This window comes from Drosophila serrata, unplaced genomic scaffold (genome assembly GCF_035046125.1).
Source record: "Drosophila serrata isolate PLE 108 unplaced genomic scaffold, ASM3504612v1 contig_240, whole genome shotgun sequence".
In the NCBI taxonomy this organism is placed as follows: Eukaryota; Metazoa; Arthropoda; class Insecta; order Diptera; family Drosophilidae; genus Drosophila; species Drosophila serrata.
The window spans coordinates 7196276-7215288 of NW_028257138.1; the positions used below are offsets into that span (position 1 = coordinate 7196276).

General features: G+C 38.6%; 2 protein-coding genes across 2 annotated transcripts in view; one reads left to right on the plus strand and one right to left on the minus strand.

The window, feature by feature from the left end:
• Nucleotides 1–19013, minus strand: part of kek3 (leucine-rich repeat, immunoglobulin-like domain-containing kekkon 3 protein) — a 238020-nt gene that overhangs the window by 160210 nt on the left and 58797 nt on the right. The gene's annotated exons all lie outside the window — the stretch shown is intronic.
• Nucleotides 3144–5533, plus strand: LOC110182367 (uncharacterized). The gene is made up of 3 exons (XM_086831167.1): nucleotides 3144–5082; nucleotides 5142–5348; nucleotides 5406–5533. Exon 1 carries the CDS (start codon nucleotides 3737–3739, stop codon nucleotides 4934–4936), a length of 1200 nt encoding a protein of 399 aa, XP_086687293.1. The 5' UTR covers nucleotides 3144–3736; the 3' UTR covers nucleotides 4937–5082; nucleotides 5142–5348; nucleotides 5406–5533.

The following is a 19013-nucleotide window of genomic DNA, read 5'->3' on the forward strand; positions in this document are numbered from 1 at the left end:
ACAAATACACCAAACTAACTCCCCGACATATCTTCAACTCAAACCCAACCCCATCATACCCTTGATACCCTCTTTTTTTCTAGCCAAGAAGAGATTGCTAGACAACACAATCGCATTTTCTCGTTCCGTTTTGTGGCCTACATTGGCAACATTGTCCTGACTTCGAACTTCTCTTCTGGCAGTTAATTTGATTATGTATTTTCCGCTGGGCCGCATTGATTAACTGCCGTCTGACATGACAGCTCAATCCCCGAAACCCCAAGAAAAAATGCCCGCCATCGATGTCATGATTATCGGATTGCGCAACATTCCCCGGAGAGTCCTCTTCGGATAGCCGCTGCCTTTGGTTTGGTTTGGTTTTTTTGTTTTTTATTTTTGAATTCCCTCGTTATGGTCTTCAACAAACAACGACTTGGAGAGCCCTTCCAGCCACTTTGTCTATGCTAACCGCCATCTGACAACGATCGCGTAATCGCCCTTAATCCATCAATAAAACGGGGCCATCACGATATCTGCAAGTCGGCGGAGGTTGTGCCACTGTTGCTTAAAATAAGCGGAGGAAAAATCAAGAGGAGAAAATATCGCCAAAATCAGCAGTCAAATTTGCCAATTGCAGCGAACGATCCGCAACACCATCAGTCAACACAATCAATCTTTTCTTGGCCGGGTTTAATTTTGGTCTGTGGTAATATTTGCTTTGTTTGTTGTTGGATAAGTGCATTTATTTCGGGGGGGCCCGATCGATCAAGTGCCCTAAAACCTTTCACTAATGATTTGATCATGGAATATATATATATATATATCTCTATATGTGGAGCCTGGTATAGCGCTAGCATTTAGGCTGCCAAATTGATTGTGACAGTCCAATTAGTATTAATAGGCAGTTTTCAGTTTGTTTGTTTTTTCAGATTTCTGCGGGGCTTTTGGTATCAATTTTTGTGGCCATAACTCATTGCCATCTTTCAATCAGTCGGAGTTTACCTTCACTTCTTTTTGCGTCCCCGGCGATCGGGATTGGATAAGAAGTGTCCCACTGCCCGAAAACAAACGACTCGCATTCACTTTTTTAGCCATACGGGCTATAAGAGAAACAAATTAACTGATGATCAGTGTCAATGGAATGCAACCATGTAAATTACAGGCCACATCCATATCCTCATCCTCGCCGAGGAAGGGGAAATCAGAGCCACAAGCACCTGGTGGATCCGGATCGGAGCTCTCCCCTGGCCATGATCCTGGCCATGAATCGTGTCGTGATTACAGGTTGTTTGGAGGATTGGCCCAAACTATGCGATGTGTTGTCGTTTTGAAGCGATGAATTAAGCGATATTTGCAATTAATAACTGTCATGCTTTGGAAATCTGCTCAATAATAAAATTTGTTTAACGAATCAAAGCAGGGACTGTGTCTCGTCTTTCTGGGATTCTCTGGAGCCCCATTCTCCGTCTACATCTCCGTTCTCCCTGCGATGGCCTCAAGCGATTTCGCAATCGAGGCGACTTTCGTGTTAATGGCATGCAGGCAATGCCATTGATTTCACTTCGATTGCCCATAAAATACGGCCAAGTGGAAATCCAAGTTCGGTGCAATGTCTCGAGGACTTGACACTGAAAATTAAACCTTTTAATTGGAGGATGGAATATGAAAGAATAGTATTTCTACAAGCTGATGAGACTGAAATTGCAAAGCTATGCTACAAATTACAAAGGAAATGTTAAAGTATTTTATAATGTTTTCTATTCATTTACATAACTGTAGAACCTTTAATCACAGCATACATCAATTTACTTCTTTGATTAAAATATTTTTAATATAATTTAATCTAAATTTCGCTTTCCAAATTCTATATTTTTGAATAACTACTAATTAATTTTGTTCAGTGACTGGGCCACGTGCTTGAAGGCGGCAAAAGTTATTGACTGATTATGAGATTTGGCACGCCATGAGGAGAGAAGGCGGAATGTCGGCAGATTATGTTTTGAAAGTGCAGTCACTGATTTCTTTATGAATTCATTAAACTTTAAATTGGTTTTAAATTGGCCCCATCTCCGACTCCTGGCATTGGCTCCATCCCCATCTCCATCTCCGATGTCCGTGTCTTCCGTCGTGTGGAATTTGGCACGACCTGCTCGCTGCTCGCTGTGGCGATTATCTGGCAGCCCACATCTTGGCCAGGTTTTGCTTGGCGGCCAGCCAGCCAAGTGGCCAACTGGCCAACTTCCTTGCCCCTGTGCACGCTGTGTGGCCAATAGCCGGGAGCAGCCTGTGGGCCAATAATATTAATAACACGCACTTTGTAAGCCAGTCAGCCCTCCAAGTATCGGAACCTCCTGCCTGCAAGCCAGCTGCCTGCATTCTCGCCAGTGGCCTCATCCTCATCCTCATCCTCAAACCCAACCTCATCCTCAGGCTCAGCATCAGCATCCCATTGTTTGTTTTCATTAAGAGAAATATTGCAGCGTCAACATGAAATCAATACCGGGTCCAAGGCGAAACACCCGCACCTAAGGCAAGGATCGAGCTAGGGATGGGAGCTGAGTTCAGACACGACAGCTCCTTAGAGAATTTGTATTTTAAAAGAATGCTCTTTAATTTAAATGATCTAAATTAATGAAAGGAAATTCAAACATTTTCCCGCCTTGCAGATATAAAAAACTATATCAAAACCAGGAATATTTACCAAAAAGAATTACAAACACTTGAACACTCAATTACAAAACGTTTTCAAAGTGCAGTAAATGTAAAATTATAGAGAAATATTGATATATTCTTATGGAAATATATAAATATATAAGAAATATATAGAAATATAGAAAATAAATGTATTTATTTTATATTTCTATAAAAATATATATATATTTCTCTATATTTCTTAGTTCTTCATTACTCACGCTACCATCTCTAGCCCGCACGCATTGCACACACGCCTTTTGTTTCAGAGGCTGATGCCTTTCTGATGGGGGTGACTGATTGGGATGGTGATTGTGATTGTAGCTGTGCAGCATCGTGTCCTCTGTCTGGCAAGTTGCCTCCATGGGCTAAGGACATGGACACAGACACGGACACGGACATGGACATGGACATGTGCAATGTGCCGTTTGTCAGTGGCGCATAAAAGAAAGGAGTTTCGTGTCCTCAGTTTCAGTTTCTGCTGGTGGCTCAGCGCCTTTTGCCTTCCCCAGAAATCTGATACCTTGGCCCCGCTCGTAATTGTGCAGATGCATTGGTCGAAAAGGTGTCACCCGAGTGGTTCAGATATTTATATATATATATAGTTACTATATACCCGACTAACGCAAGTCGGACACGCGTCTGTGATTCGGGTCACCTACCTCACACCTGTTCGAAGGCAAAGGATACTTAGGAAGTGAATAGTTAATGGAAGAAGTTCTGCTCTTTGGAGAAACTGCAGATGAGCAGGAACTCCTGCTCCAATAAATAAAATAGAGAATGACAGAGAAGTTTAACAATTTAATAGTGGAATAACCAAAGGGATGGAAACCTTGAGAAAGTTTCCTACTCCTATTCAAAACATATGCAGTTTGTCCCCAGGAAATTTATACAAATTTCTAATCATGGTAGCCATGAAATTTTTTGATGAGAAATGTCAAGTAATGGAAGCCAAACCAGGTGTAGCATACCTCAGTTAACGTTCTCAGCTGACACAAACAACATCTATTCAGGAAAGTAAAGTGAAGTAACGTAACGTAACTGTTAAATATTATTATTATTTACGATGCATTTAAAGTTTTTCTCAAATCGCGAAGATAGTTTTGGCACCGGCTATCAAATCAAAATTCAAGGTGAACAAACAATTTTGGACTTAAAGTTAAAATTAGAAGAGAATGTTAACATTTCGGCTCAGAGTACAAAAATAATGTTTTTGGATTCAGTTCTCGACGATCGTGAATCTCTTGCGAATGTTACCGAAAAGTGTTTAGTGTTCGGTGTTGTCCCAACAAGCGATGCTCTTCACAACACTGACTTGATGGCTGTCAGTGAGGGCAGATTGGTTGGATGGTTGAGAGCCATGAAGTCTGATCGTCGACCATTCCGGATGAAAAATCTGTATAACCTTTGTGATTCCAAAGGCATTGCTTGTAGGGCTGCCGGTTGCAAGCGATGCTCTGCTCAAATCTTGGAGGCGAGTAAGGCGCTCTGCCTGGATGCGGAGTGCAGCCTCCAGGATAGCTGTACGGCGACCGAGAGCAACGTCACTGGCGAAAGCAGCACCATTGAGAGCACTAGCATTTTCGGAACGAAACTCGAGACTGACGAGCCTTCCAAGCAGGACGATAATCTCGCCACTGGATGTCGCGAAGCCTGCTGTCCCTACGATCCTAAGCGTCCGATGTATATTCAGGTGATGCCCGAAAACCGGCAATATGCTGTTGTTATCGAGCGCGGTTCATGTGCCTGTCTGGATGTGAATCGCATCCTGCAATATATAGCGGAACACCTTAAGGAGGCGGACGAAGCGAAAGCCATTTCGTTCAGCGTATGCGCTCCAGTGGTGCCCTTGCAAGGAGCTCTCATGATCGTGGGCGGAGGCGCGACTAGTCGGGATTGGATCCAAAGGATTACGCAACCTATTTGCCCCCCGTTTGAAATCAGAACTTTCATTAATTACTTTGACCTAATGCGTTGGTGTATAACGATTCCTCTGGCACTCGAGAGGTCCCTGTGCCGGATTTTCAATCTCTTAGAGAAACAAAATCCCCACCTGGACACTTCCACATGGGTGGTGGTTAATCAAGTCGTATTGGACCGCTGCAGCAAGGACTTCAAAAAGAAAGCTGTAGAGCATGGTTTTCGGAATTTGGAAGTTAGTGTTTATATTGACCACGAAACTGCTGAACTGGTCAAACAGCAATGTAACAAAGTACTTTACGTTATATGGCAATTACCATTTGGACCATGCGGTTCGGTTTGCTAATCAGTTGCTCCGGAGCACGTACACAGTAAATTCACCGTTTTTGAACAAATTTTTCGTTTAAGACACTAAACAAAAGTAGGCAGTGAAAATTCCTTCAAGGAACGGGAAAGTCCTCTTGTTAAGGAAATGATTTCTCTACTTAATTGGTATGTATATTTATGCAAAATATTGTCAAAATCTTTCTAACATTCATATATGTACATAGGTGCCCCCCAGTACCAAAATGTCTTAACCGTCAGATTGCTGGGCGTGATGTTGGAAAAACAAATCTCATGGGTTTCGCAAAGAGGACTAAAGGAAAGGAAAATTCGGTGTTAAAAGGTAAGTGATTTATTTTTATTTAATGAATAAATTTATTTGCAGATTTACGTGAACGGGAAAGACATTATGCAATTTCTTTTCTCAAAAGATGGTATGTATATTAATGAAAAATATTGCGAATTTGATTCTGAAATTCATATGTATGTAGATGTATTTTATTTGAAGATTGAAAGGCCAAGAGCCGGAAAGGAAGACCCTAACACAGGCTTGACAGATGTTATGGTATTAAAATGTATTGTAATTTATTGAATTTGAAGTGAAAATGTAAATTTAAAATTGTGCCGGATTTTTACTTGGGGAAAAGGGGATTTTCTACACGTTTTCCTCTTGGATTCCTGGCTGATTCTGCTTTGAATAACCTCACGATTCCTGGTTAATTCCGTCTGGAATTCCTGGCTGATTCTGCACTGAATTACCCCATGATTCCTGTCTGATTCCGTCTGGAATTCCTGGTTGATTCTGCTCGCAATTTGGTTTTAAATTCACTTCTGATTCCGGGCGGAGTTCGTATTGATCGCCAGGATTCCTGGCCGATTCCCGGATGATTCTCGGAATTTAGGTTTGTTGAAAATTCAGGTATGATTCAGGCCTGAATCCGATGGGGATGGTACTGAAGGTTTGTAAACAAAAAATACTTCATAAAACAAGCAAGACATTTGTAAAACGGAATATATGTTGGAACAAAAATATTGCTTGTTTATAATGAATTTTTTATTCAAGGCGACAGTTAGAATCACTGTTCAGTCCCTCAGTAGACAAATAATTTGATGTTGAAAAAATACCTATATTATAAATTACAACTATAATTTTCAATGCAAAGTTTTAACCATAAACGAAATGATTATGTCCCCGCATTGACCTCAACCCACATTCTATATCACATCCGCCCAACCGACAGAAAATCAAATAAAAATGCGAATTGCCCCAGGATGCGTGTCAGCCTTGAAGGCCGGGTTCCATCATCCATCGATAAATGCAATTGTCTCTCGCTGGGCTACTTTTTAATTTCGAAACCTTGAACTTTTTGTTTGGCTGGCCGCAAATTGCATAGGTAAGTAAATGCAATAAAAACAAAGTTGCAATGCAGATCTCAGTAATCAGTTGGGCGAAATCGCAGCCGGTTGGCCAAAAGCGCCAACAACTTCATCACAAACAATGGCTAATGAGTCAGTGGAGTTGGCCCAGTCGGCCAAAAAAAGAGGGGGAGACTCGGATCTGTCGGCGGCAATTGACTAATAAAACCATCAAAGACATTAAACGTTGTGGGTGCCATTCATTTGATTGAACTCTGACACCCAACCCCAAGAGCCATTCGAGCATAAGCCAAGATGCAGATGCAAATGCCGCTTTTGACCAGAGCCAAGTTGGGCACAAAGGCGCAAAGGAGACCCCATCAAAATAATAATAATAATAAGCGCAATAATAATGCAAGATGCTGCAAAACGAGTTGCAGATAGGAAAAGCGTTTGCAAAATTACCAAAAGCTGCCTTCGATGCTACTTAATACCCTTTAGAAAGAAGGAGTTATCGATAGCAGATAAAGATGAAGAACTACAAACAAATTTGATAATATATAATAATAAAACAAGGAAGACTTAGAACTAATTACAAACTTAAATAAATATATTATAATACAAAACGAATTGCATTTAAATTTTGCATTATTTTTAGGGGCAGTTCTTTAGATACTAATTAATACCCTTTAAAAAGAAGGAGTTACGAGTACTACAAACAAATATAATCATATATAGTAATAAAAGAAGGAAGTCATAGATCCAATTACAAGCTCAAATAAATATATTATAATAAAAACGGAATTGCATTTAAATGTTGCATTATTTTAAAGGGCATTCTGTGGTCTACTTTAAAAATCCTCTTGCCTTCCCACCTCCCAGCGGGTGGGTAGGATTTGTAAATTATGGCAAGGTCTGCACGTGCTCAGTGGCCATTGTTTTGGGCCAGCTTGTGTTGCATCATCAACGGCATCATAATCCAATGAATGGGCGACAAATCATATTGCCGCAGTTTTCGGGTTTTACGGGCTAGAGGAAGTTCGGAACTGCAAACCACTTCCTATCGGCGCAAATCGATCGCAGTTAATGCTCAATACCATTCTAGAAAATCGATGGAAAAACGATCAACAAAATATAATTGTGTGGCCATTTCAATTTCATTTAACTCTGAGTCGCCCTCGGGTTATGTTCGGACTGTCGCACAGTTTCGATCAACAAACTGGCGGTGGCATTGTTTTCATTTTCCAGACAGTCTGCCAAAAGCTTTTTCGAGATTTCTTGAGTAGAGCGACTGGATAGACCTGAGAGAGATCGTTATAATCTGGCCCCTGGCGCCGCAGTTGCAACTGCCACGTCCTTCGCTTCGAGTGGGTGGCTTTAAATTGTTTGGCGGCGGGTTGGTTTTTCTTATTTGTTTTTTTTTTTTTTTTGTTTTATTTCGGCTGCAATGGTTGTTTGATTTAAAATATAATTTTATATAATCTGCTACCAGCGTCAATTAAATGCACGTTTCGGCTGGGGCTAGGTCTGCTAAATGCAATCGATTATTTGGTTTATTTTAATTGCTTTGCCTTGGCCAAAAGGCAACGTGAGAACGATCGATTCTTGTTCTGCCGATCAAATGCAGATAGTAAGACAAAACAAGTTTGGTTTTGATTAAATTCGGATACACAAGGAAAAATAAGCTCTAAATTCCTTTTTATTAATTTAAATACTCATTCTAGCTTCATTTAAAATCATCCTCGAGGCTGTATAACATTTATGAACACAGCACAAATGATGTAAACATCTGTTGTTAACTCATTTATGAACCAACTGAGGCACCCCTCAACGTGTTAAACGTCAATAAAGTTGCTAAAATCAACAAAAACACGAAACATCCGTTCATATGGAGGCGATTCAGCCCGCTGGCAACCAAATGGAAACAATAAAGTGGGAACTGAACCCTTTTCTATATATACTATATGATGGTATGGGGGTGTCTATATGGAAGGGAACTCTCCCAACAACAGTCTGGACAATTAACTGTGTGAAGTGCCTTGGTAATTATGTCGCTGTTTAGGGCATAAGTGTGCCACCAGACTCCCAACAAAAAAAGGGGGTTAACTTAAACAGGCGCCGTGGAAAACAAACAGAATTAACCAGTCAACTCGTTGGCAATTCCAATTACTCAGGGTTGATAACGATAAAATACAGTGGTTAATGGAAATTTAGTTATTAATTTAATTAGTTATTATATAATTAGAGTTTGATGAAGGAAGAAGTTAGAATTCTATAGTATTCTACATAGACTTTTATACTACTTCAGTTACTTATTTGCTAAATTTTAAATAATTAAAATCGATTGAAGAAGTAGTTTAGTTTATTAGTATCAGTATTATTCTTTAAAGACTTTTATACTACCTCTTCCTTAAACTCTTATTATAAACCATTTAATAACTGTTTTTTTTTTTTCTTAATTTCCAATTAACTTTGTAATAGTAAATTAAAATTATTAGATCCAAGTTCGTGCCTTTAAATAGTTCATAAATATATAAAAACACACGTCAAATAATATGTTAAATTATTAAAAAATGAACTATTTATTGTAATAAATATGGGATGTGTACCATTATTATATTATAAGTAAGTAAGTAAATGTGTTAAATACCAATTCATTAAATATCTTTCTTAAAAAAAATCTGTTAATATGTTAAATTGTTAAAAAATAAACTGCTATAAGTTATAAATTTGTATACTTCTCATTGGTATTATAGCTGTATTTAATGATATTTCAAATACTATCTCATTTTCTATTTTTCTAAAGCAATACATTCCAATCTTTATCTTTAAATTGTATATTAATGAATTTACATTCTCCCTACTTTCCTAATTATATTCCCACCTAAATAAATATAAAAAAATACCTTACTTCAAACATCTTAAAAGAATTAACATCGTATATTTTTATATTCCCCGATAAATAAATATCAAAATACATTACTTCAAACATCTTAAAACAATTAACATCATATATATTTATATTCCCAGATGAATAAATATCTAAATACCTTACTTCAAGCATCTTTAAACAAGTAATATACTTATGTAAAGTAAAATTCCAATAATTTTCAAATTTCCCATCTAGGCCCCACTGTACTAAAAATAAGGTTGGCATTAAGGCAACTCAATTAATGTCGACTTGGGGGCGCCTGTACAAAAAATACGAGTATTCCCCCCGCCTTCAAAATGCAGCAATCTGAGTTATTGCATTATGAAAAACCCCAAAAAAATGGCCCAGAGGCTCAGTGTTTGCTGAGGGATGTGAAGGGGATTGGTGCACGCCTCATTGGTATATATCTCACGTGGAATGGACGATATGGCGGCGTGTGAAAAATCAGCTTGAAAGGATGCCGCCGCGAGTCCTCCAGCCCAACCCCAGGAACACGTGTCGCAGTCTGGGCGGCACTAAATCATAACCAAATGCTTATGATTAGACCTGGAGCAGGCGACTCCCTTCTCGGTCACATTACACTTCACGGCGAGTTAAGCGCCCGTAGCACCGAGTTTTCCGGCAGCTGAATATGAGTCCTATAAATAGACACTCCCTGGGATCTTGTACTACCTTGGCATTGGCTTTGGTTTTCCTCTTTTTAATTAAAAACATTTGAAAGCTATTGTCATCGGGAGTGTGTGGGGATCTGGGATCCTCAACACTTGTTGCCAGCTATCACTGCCCTGGTCGGGCTAATGAGCCTTGGATTCTGGAAGTTACGGCACAAAGTTTTGGGGAGACAAGGCTCACCAGCAACAAATGAGCCTGTCACTGGAGGAGCAGCAGATGGAAATTGTTTTGGAAAAACAAACACGGGGAAAAAACAATGCCAAACGGGTCTACATGGGTGATTAAAGTATGGAAAAAACATTTAAATTTATCAAAAGGGGGGGAGAGTTCTAAACAGGAGAGAGTATTTAAAATGATGAAGAACTATACTTGGTATACCAAAATTAACCTAAAATACCTTGGAAGGTATTATAATAAAAGAAAGGAGTTTCGTGTCCTCAGTTTCAGTTTCTGCTGGTGGCTCAGCGCCTTTTGCCTTCCCCAGAAATCTGATACCTTGGCCCCGCTCATAATTGTGCAGATGCATTGGTTGAAAAGGTGTCACCCGAGTGGTTCAGATATTTATATATATATATATAGTTACTATATACCCGACTAACGCAAGTCGGACACGCGTCTGTGATTCGGGTCACCTGCCTCACACCTGTTCGAAGGCAAAGGATATATAGGAAGTGAATAGTTAAAGGTAAAAGTTCTGCTCTGTGGAGAAACTGCAGATGAGCAGGAAATCCTGCTCCAATAAATGGAATAGGGAATAACAGAAAAGTTTAAACATTTAATAGTGGAATAACCAAATAGATGGAAACCTAGAGAAAGTTTCCTACTCCTATTCGAAACATTTGTAGTTTGTCCCCAGGAAATTTATACAAATTTCTAATCATGGTAGCCATGAAACTTTTTTGTGAGAAATGTCAAGTAATGGAAGCCTAACCAGGTGTAGCATACCTCATTTCACATTCTCAGCTGAGACAAACAACATCTATTCAGTAAAAGTAACTTTTCCATATTATTATTCAAAGAATGTATCTTATATTTTTCTGAAACCGTGCAGATTCTTTTGACCATGGTTATACATTCAAAATTCCATATGAAATAACAATATTTGACCAGAAATTAAATGTATAACAGAAAGGTAAAATTCCAGTCAACAACACTTAAAGATCTTAACCTTTTTTCTAATGCAGCTGAGAAATTGACGCAGAGTGCAGCATCCAGAGCGGCATCATCACAGAGAGCTTCAGCATTGGCGAAAGAAAGATCCTTCCATCCTTCACTGGCTGCAGTGAGATTTTCAATATTTTAGAGAAACAAAATTGCCCGTTAGACACTTCCACCTGGGTTGTGATTAGCCAAGTCATATTGCAGCAAGAATTAAAAAAAAGGCCGTGGGCGAAGCCTATCTATATTTACGGATATATTCTGTAACTAAGAAGCTAATTGTGGTTTAGACGCTATATTAATTACACTTTTAAATACACAACGAAACTACAAAATTTCCTTTTAGTATCAAAATTCTTTTTCCGTCTGATTCATGTTCAAAAAAACAAAGCTCATGGGTTTCGCTTAGGGAACTCTGAAACAAAGTAATCAATGAAAATTCTACCTATGTTCGGCTACTTCCGATGTTCATACTAAATATTGAAGAATAATAATAATATCGTAACCCCAGCAACGAATCTCTGCGAAAACAACAAACATGAAGTCAGTATCCTAACAAAGGTCGAATTTTCATTGCCTACTTTTTTTCAGAGTTCTCTAAGCGAAACACATGAGATTTGTTGTTATTTTTCGAACATGACGCCAGAAATCAGACGGGAAAGGAATTTTGGTATTGAAAGGAAACAACAAATTCTTCAATAAAATAATCTATAATTTTGGAAAACGGATTAAAAATGGTATTGACTCTTCAGTCAGAAGCTTAAAACTAAGTGAAGGAGTCATTTCCGACCCTATAAATCATATATATTCTTGATCAGCATCAACAGCCGAGTCGATCTAGTCATCTCCGACAGAAAAAATATGATTTTAATTTTTTCAACATTTTTTAAGTGGTTATTTTGTCAAAATTGTCAACAAAAAAAAAAGTCAAAATTTGTAATTTTTATAAGTAGTAAAAACAGTATGCAGATTTATTTACCTATTAAAAACTAACATAGAAAAGCTTTCCGAATAAAAATTAATGCTTTTTTGGCTTAGTTATGAGATTTTTAAATTTTGCTTTATAAACAAAATTGTCATATAAAATATATATAAATATTGACTCAAAAAATCGGATTATAATTTTAGTCAGAAGCTTGTAAATCAGTGAAGGAACCATTTCCGACCCTATAAGTCATATATATTCGTGATCAGCATCAACAGCCGAGTCGATTTAGCTTCTTCCACAGAAAAATTATGTATTTAATTTTTTCAACATTTTTTAAGTGGTTACTATGTCAAAATTGTTGACAAAAAAATTCTCAAAATTTGTAATTATTATAAATATTAAATAGAGTATGCAGTCCTTTTTAGCTAACAAAAACAAACATAGAAAAGTTTTCCGAATCAAAATTAATGCTTTTTTGGCTTAGTTATGAGATTTTTAAGCTTTGATTTGTTGAAAAAATTGTCATATAAGAATATCGATAAATATGGATTAAAAAATACCATATTTTAAGCTTAGCTATGATCGATATCAGATTCGATTCCAGAATTTATTTGCAAACTGCAATGGTATATAATTTTTGGCTCCTAGAATTAAGTTTAATTGTTAAGTTTTTTTGTCTTGTTTAAAATTATATCTAGACTCTGTCTTAGAAAAGCTAAGTCTAGATATTAGAACATTCCATAAAATTATATACAACTTGAAATAAATATTATAAGTTTATGATAATTTCTTTTTATGACTTCAGCTTATTTAAAGAAATATTCCAGCATAAAGACATTTAAAAATAAATATATTTTTAAACAAAGCGGAAGATAATTCCTATGTTGTTTTGTCAAAGGCTTCTTTGTAGTTCTCCAAAAACCCCCTGAAAATCCCTTCTATAAAACAGCGATCAATGTGCATAAAGCTCACATCAGATCGGCTTTGAAATACATGTATTTACGAAATCATTTCCAAGAATGGGACTTCCAGCAATTCTCCGAGGACATAAACGTCATGTTTTCATCGGGGGCTTAAGTCGGGCCAAGTGTTATCCCTTTGTATCGGGCAATGTCTTATGTTTTGTTAGCTGCAAACACACCGATGATGGGCCATAATCGCTGAAATTGGCTTAGTTGCCACCCATAAAACCGGGGTCCCCTCTTGTTATTTTTTTTTTGGGAAGGAGGGAGTCAGTGCAGGGATACTAAAAAGAATAAAAACAACTTTTACGATGGCCGCAGATTCACTCTCAAAGTGCAGTAAAAGTTGCACGGGACAATCCGTCAATGACTGAGAAGTTGGGCAGAAGAATCGTCTGTGACGATTTTACTGCGACAAAAAGGGGGGAGAAAGGTGACAAAGCTTCCAAAAGATATAAAATCAAAGTCAAACGCGGCGATTTGATGGCATTTGCTGGGGGAATCAATTTAATCGCATTTAATGCCAGGCCAGACATCGAAATAGACGACGCAAAGCCGACTGGCGATATAAAAATTTCAATAATTTTTCCCCAACAGTAGAGCCGAAAATATCCAACCCCCAAACACTGGGGAAAGAAAAGAGAGGTAGATATTTTTAGTACATAGATACAACTAAGAGATACCTTAGGATAATTTTCTTATTTTTATAAGTAAAGTGGAGAAAGGGGGTAATTTTCATTCAAATATTACATAAAAGTATCTATAAAATAAACCAAGATAATCCCTTTGTTATGTTTAGTCATTATTTTATTATAAAATATTTACTGTAGGTCTTTAAAAAATCAGAAGATCAATAATTTTATTATAAAATTATTAATAACTCATTAACAAGATTATAAGTTCAGTAAACTCTTGAAAAATAAATACTCTAGGTCTTAAAAAGGTTCAAAAGTCTAATAAACTCTTTAAAAATTATACCATTACAGGGTATTAAAAAAGGGGGAAAGTATCTTTGAGCAAGTTAGGTGCGACATCTCTGGGGGAAATTGATTTAACATTATTGCTCCACCTTCTACGCACCGCTTGAGAGATGAGATGAGACGAGTTGAGATGAAATGAGAAGAGATGAGATCGTATGAGAAGAGAAGCGATCTGATGGCGACACCTTGCCTCTGACAAAAACACCCACTAATTAGTTGTATCCCAAAAGATATTTATGCCCCATAAAACTCTTTCTTCTTCTCTTCCATGGATCTACCGGCAGCTGTGTGCGATAAAAACGCGCCCAAAATTAGGCAAAAGTGCAGTCGAGTGAGAAACGATTAACTGCCTGCATTAGCTCAGTCTCTGATTGATGCCAAAAATTAGCAGGAGCCCCCGGGTTGTGTGTGCTCTGTTAATACGAAAATGGGTTTTCCCCTTTTGGGGGCTCCTGTTAGAAACTAGCTCTGCAGGTTAGCCTTTCCTTCCCTTTCAACTTCAACTTCAACTTTTCAGCTCCATCATTCCCAGCCCACTCGCCTGATCGCCCCAATGTATCACGATGGATTTATAGTTTAGTATGCACGATCAATCAAAAATCGTGAAAGAGAGAACTCCAATTCCGAACTCTTCTGTGTCTAACAGTAAACCAAGTGAAGGAGAGAGATGACCTCGTGACCATCGTGATTTTAATTCTTGGTAATTAAAGTCAGTCAAATAAGAGAGCTAATAGTTTAATAAAAACGCCACTTTACCTAAAAATAATACTTGAATTTGAGGTTTAGTATTACCAAAACTAGTTACTATAGTTAAAGGATACTACTTTATATTACTTTATATTCCTTCACGTGATCATCACCAACTAACTGGCATTCAGTCGTCGGGGCATATTCAAAAGAAAGTCTTTCAGACGAAGCGTTGCCAATAAGAATTATTACACCTGATTGGAATCAGCTGCCGCAGCGGCAGTTTTAGCTTGAACTTGACCAGTCTACGGGGGAAAACCACTTGTGGGTGGGTCTCCCTGTCTTCTGAGCTCCTTCCCTAAAGAATCCTCTCTAGACAACCGAATCTCAGACTCTGGTCAACTGCATTTATTAACATTTTGACTTTGTGACCAATATAAGCAAAAAATCCCGCAAATCCCGAATTGTGGCTATTGGGTAGGCGTACTTAATCGATCGCTTGTTGATAGGCAAATTGGCAACAACAACAACAACAACAATTTTCCCAAAAATAAGATGGCCATAACCTGTTTGGGTTTCCTCGCTGGAAAATTCGTGATGAGCATGGAAAGCAAAATAAAAGCGATGTAGAAAAGAGGCTGCTTTAGTTCTTGAGTTTTACTTTTGGCCAAGTCCACTGTGCGATCTTTATCTTGGCCGGTAGAAATTTTCGCTAGGGCTCCATCGTCCGTCTCAAAGTCATTTACATTTGGCGGGACGGCGGGTTTCTGGGGATTTGGGGAACGTCTGGGCTTTTGGAGTCTGGACTCTGACAGTTTGGAGCATTGCAAAGTGATCGTTAAATCACGAATATTTAATTGTCTTCATCACCTGAGGGTGCTTGAAATTAGTTTGGACTTGCTTTTTTACATTTCTTCGTAGTCGTTCGTCGTTCGAACTCCTTTCTGTAATGGCCTGTAATGGTCTTGGCTTTTTTTTTGGATGGACCATTTAGGCTGACGGACCTGGCCCTGGCCCTCTCATGTTTTTCTTTTTCGGGGGGGTTTAAGGTTTAAGACATTAGCCGCAAATTGCATGCATAGATTCGGCCTTTAATGAGCTTGCGCAGCCAAACGATAATTGGTGCTAATTTTATGGATTCAGGTTGGATGAAATAAGTAACCATCAAGAGCCTAAAGGCCAAAGAAATGGTCAAGTAAATTGATCGTTTTGATGGTTGAAATCGGTGAATATTTTTAATGGGGAGTTTTCTTATTAGAGTTAAAGAGTTCCCAGAGTTCCAATTGATTTCAGATTCTCTTACTGAAGCACAACAACTTTTAAAGGTAAATTTCTAATATCAAAACTTCATATTTTTATAGTACTTTCCCATATTAAACAGTCACACTTTCCCGGTTATGATCACACACCTTTTAAACGGTCATTAAAGGTTCCACTATTGATTTACCATTTCCCACGCTAGATCCTCTTCGATTTTTTCCCATTGAAAATGGACACTCTAACACTAAATATACATATATGCGACCCAAAACAATTAACATTTAACGCCAGTCGACCTTTTTTTCCGCCCCTCGATTTTAGATCAGAAATCAAACAGTGACTAAACAGTTATCAATTATTGCAACCCATCATCATCATTCCTAATGTTATTCCCACATCAAAGGTCCCCATGCCTCATTGCACATGTTTCCATATAAAGTCGGTGGCAAAACAATATAGAATATGGTATATGGTATACAATATTGTTCGGGGTTGAACCTAGACAGTTTCAATATTGTCGCAACAAAGATTCCCACAATTGTCAAATCACACAATCAATGTGAATTTGGCAATGATGCTTCTGCAGTAGTTTCTGGTGGCTACCAGCAAAAATTAAATTAAGCCAAATTAAATGGCAAGTCGAGAGGGAGGGAGTTCAGGGGGTTGAATTTTCCTTTTGTAACGTTCTGTTCGATCCATTAATGAGCGACAAACGCCGATGATATTATTTACTTGACGTCATTTTACAGTGGAAGAAAGTACTAACCAACATTTCTGAGAGTTAAAAAAAGGAGAGATACTTTTTGAAATTGATTTGGGGAATATTTTAAGATATATTAACCTAAAAACAGAAGTTGCATGGATGTATTTTTTACTAAAATTAACTAGTATCTATCTGAACCCATATCTTATTGATATGTTTCAATAAATTCCCTTAATTCTTCTCTCTGTAGATGTACACTGTTTCACGTAATTGCTCACTGGCCACACAGTTGAGAGTCAACAAGGTGGTGGTGTAGGGTGAGTTCTGGTCGCTGGTTGGAGGGTTGCAAGTGGGCGTCACGGCTGCCTGAACACCCTCGCAGGGTTTTCCAGGCTTAACCCCTCACAGACAGGCTGGCTGGCTTAACCCCTCGACGATGGCCGGGACATTTGACATACGTTTTCGAGCAACGTTCAGTGCTTAATATGCGACACGTGACCCACACTTTGCACGTTCCGTATGACGTTGCCGCATGACCTTCTGCAGGTCCACTATATGCAGGTCCTGGGTCCGGGTCCTGGCTCCTGGTTCCTGGCACCGGGGATCGTCTCCTTTCCGGTTTGACTTGTTGTGTTGTGTGACACGCGCTGTGCGCTATCGCAAAACTCCATCGTTCCGTCTAAATTTCTCCAACTCCATTGTGGGCTGACCAGCGACACGCGTCTTCATTGGATGTGGATGTGGATGTGGGTGTGTCATCTGGCGGAGCTGAGAGGGTTGGACATGTGGCCATCTAGGGGTGGATCGTCAAAGCTTTTGTCCACCAAGCTATCGATGAGGCTGTGTCCTCCCAAAGTTCGTTATTCGTTTTCTGCCTGTGGTTTCCATTGTGAACCTCATTAGATGATGACCTGACATCACCACAAGGACTCTAAGTTAGGTCAAGCTGTGACAGAAAAAGTCCAGAGAGCAGCTCTTGAATTAACAAGCATTCGTTTTGTATAATTATTATATCATTAAGCAAAGAATTAAAGGAAAATCCTTTTCTAAAGAAGAAATCATAGCCTTCTTTTTGGCATCTGAATATGAGAAGAAACTCTTCTTTTTATTATATATATTACCCATATAACCCCCTTTTCTTTTTCCCATTAAAAGAAAAACTCCTCTCAAAAGTCAGTTGAACAGAGATTCGCTTGTCAATTGTGTGCGGCACAAAACAGCATCAAACAATTACACGAAAATTGCCAACGATTGATGTCCATGGGACGTCATAGCAAAAAAAAAAACGAATATCCAATGGCCAAGTCCATATGTCCATGGCATGCCGTGACTGCCAGGGAGTCGCAGCTTCAGAGTCAGAGCAGACAGTTGAATCACCTTCAATTTTTAATGGAGACAAGTGTCAGTAATTTATGCACAATGGCATCCGATGGGTCCATGGAAGATGCTGCTCACCACAAACAAGCTCAGAAATTGATGCACAAGTTAAACAAATTAAAATCGATTGTCGATGCTGGATCTGGCTCGGCTCTCTCAAGTGCAATCTGTGCTTGGACTTGGATCGATCCAGGGTCAGGTTAGTGTGCGGCGGGGTCAATGTGAATTGTGTGAAAATGACCGAGAGCTGAGAGCTCCTCGGGATCTTCGGCGAATGTAAGCGATCTTGGCACTTCATTATTCACGCGCGTGCTTCGTTCAAGGCTCGAGGGCTGACTTTGGCCCTGGCCATAGGACTTTGGCTTCAAGTCTCTGAGTTTTCCCTGGCGGAAATGTCAATAGCAAATCACTTAATTTGTATGGCAATTTTCGATCTGGCTGGGAGAAAGAAAAACGTGCCGGGGAAAATTGTGGCCAGAGCTCACGATGGTGCAAATTCGATCAAATAATGTAGAAACATTATGCTGGATTATCCTAGTGCTAGTTTTTTTTCGAATTTTCCCCAATCGTTTGTCGTTCGACAGTTAAACTCTTCGTGAACTCGATGCAGGGTCAATCAAGTTTAAAGTTAAAAGGGAAACAAGGAATCAAAAACTCAAAAGAACTTGACTGTTAAGAAGGCATAGGAGTATATATTGATTTTATTAATAAATAAATATTCAAGTAAGTGATATATTCATAGCAATCCCATTGAAAACTCAACTCAACCGATCTCTACTCCCACAAAAAAAACTACCTAACCTCGTGGTGGTCCAATCTACCTTCAATTCGTTTGCAAAAAATTATCTATAAATTAAGTTTGACGCATTTTGAAATATTTTAGCACTTTTACGTTATCGCAGCGACAAAATCTATTACTTAATTTTTTATTTGCGCCACTCTCGCCACATGTTTGGCAAATATCAAGCAAAATGAAATATGAAATGCAACTGGGCCCAAAAGGAGCTCTCTGGCCCGGCATTTAACTGGCCATTTATGTGCGTGATTATTACGTGATATGGCCAAGCACTTGGCTCATAAATAA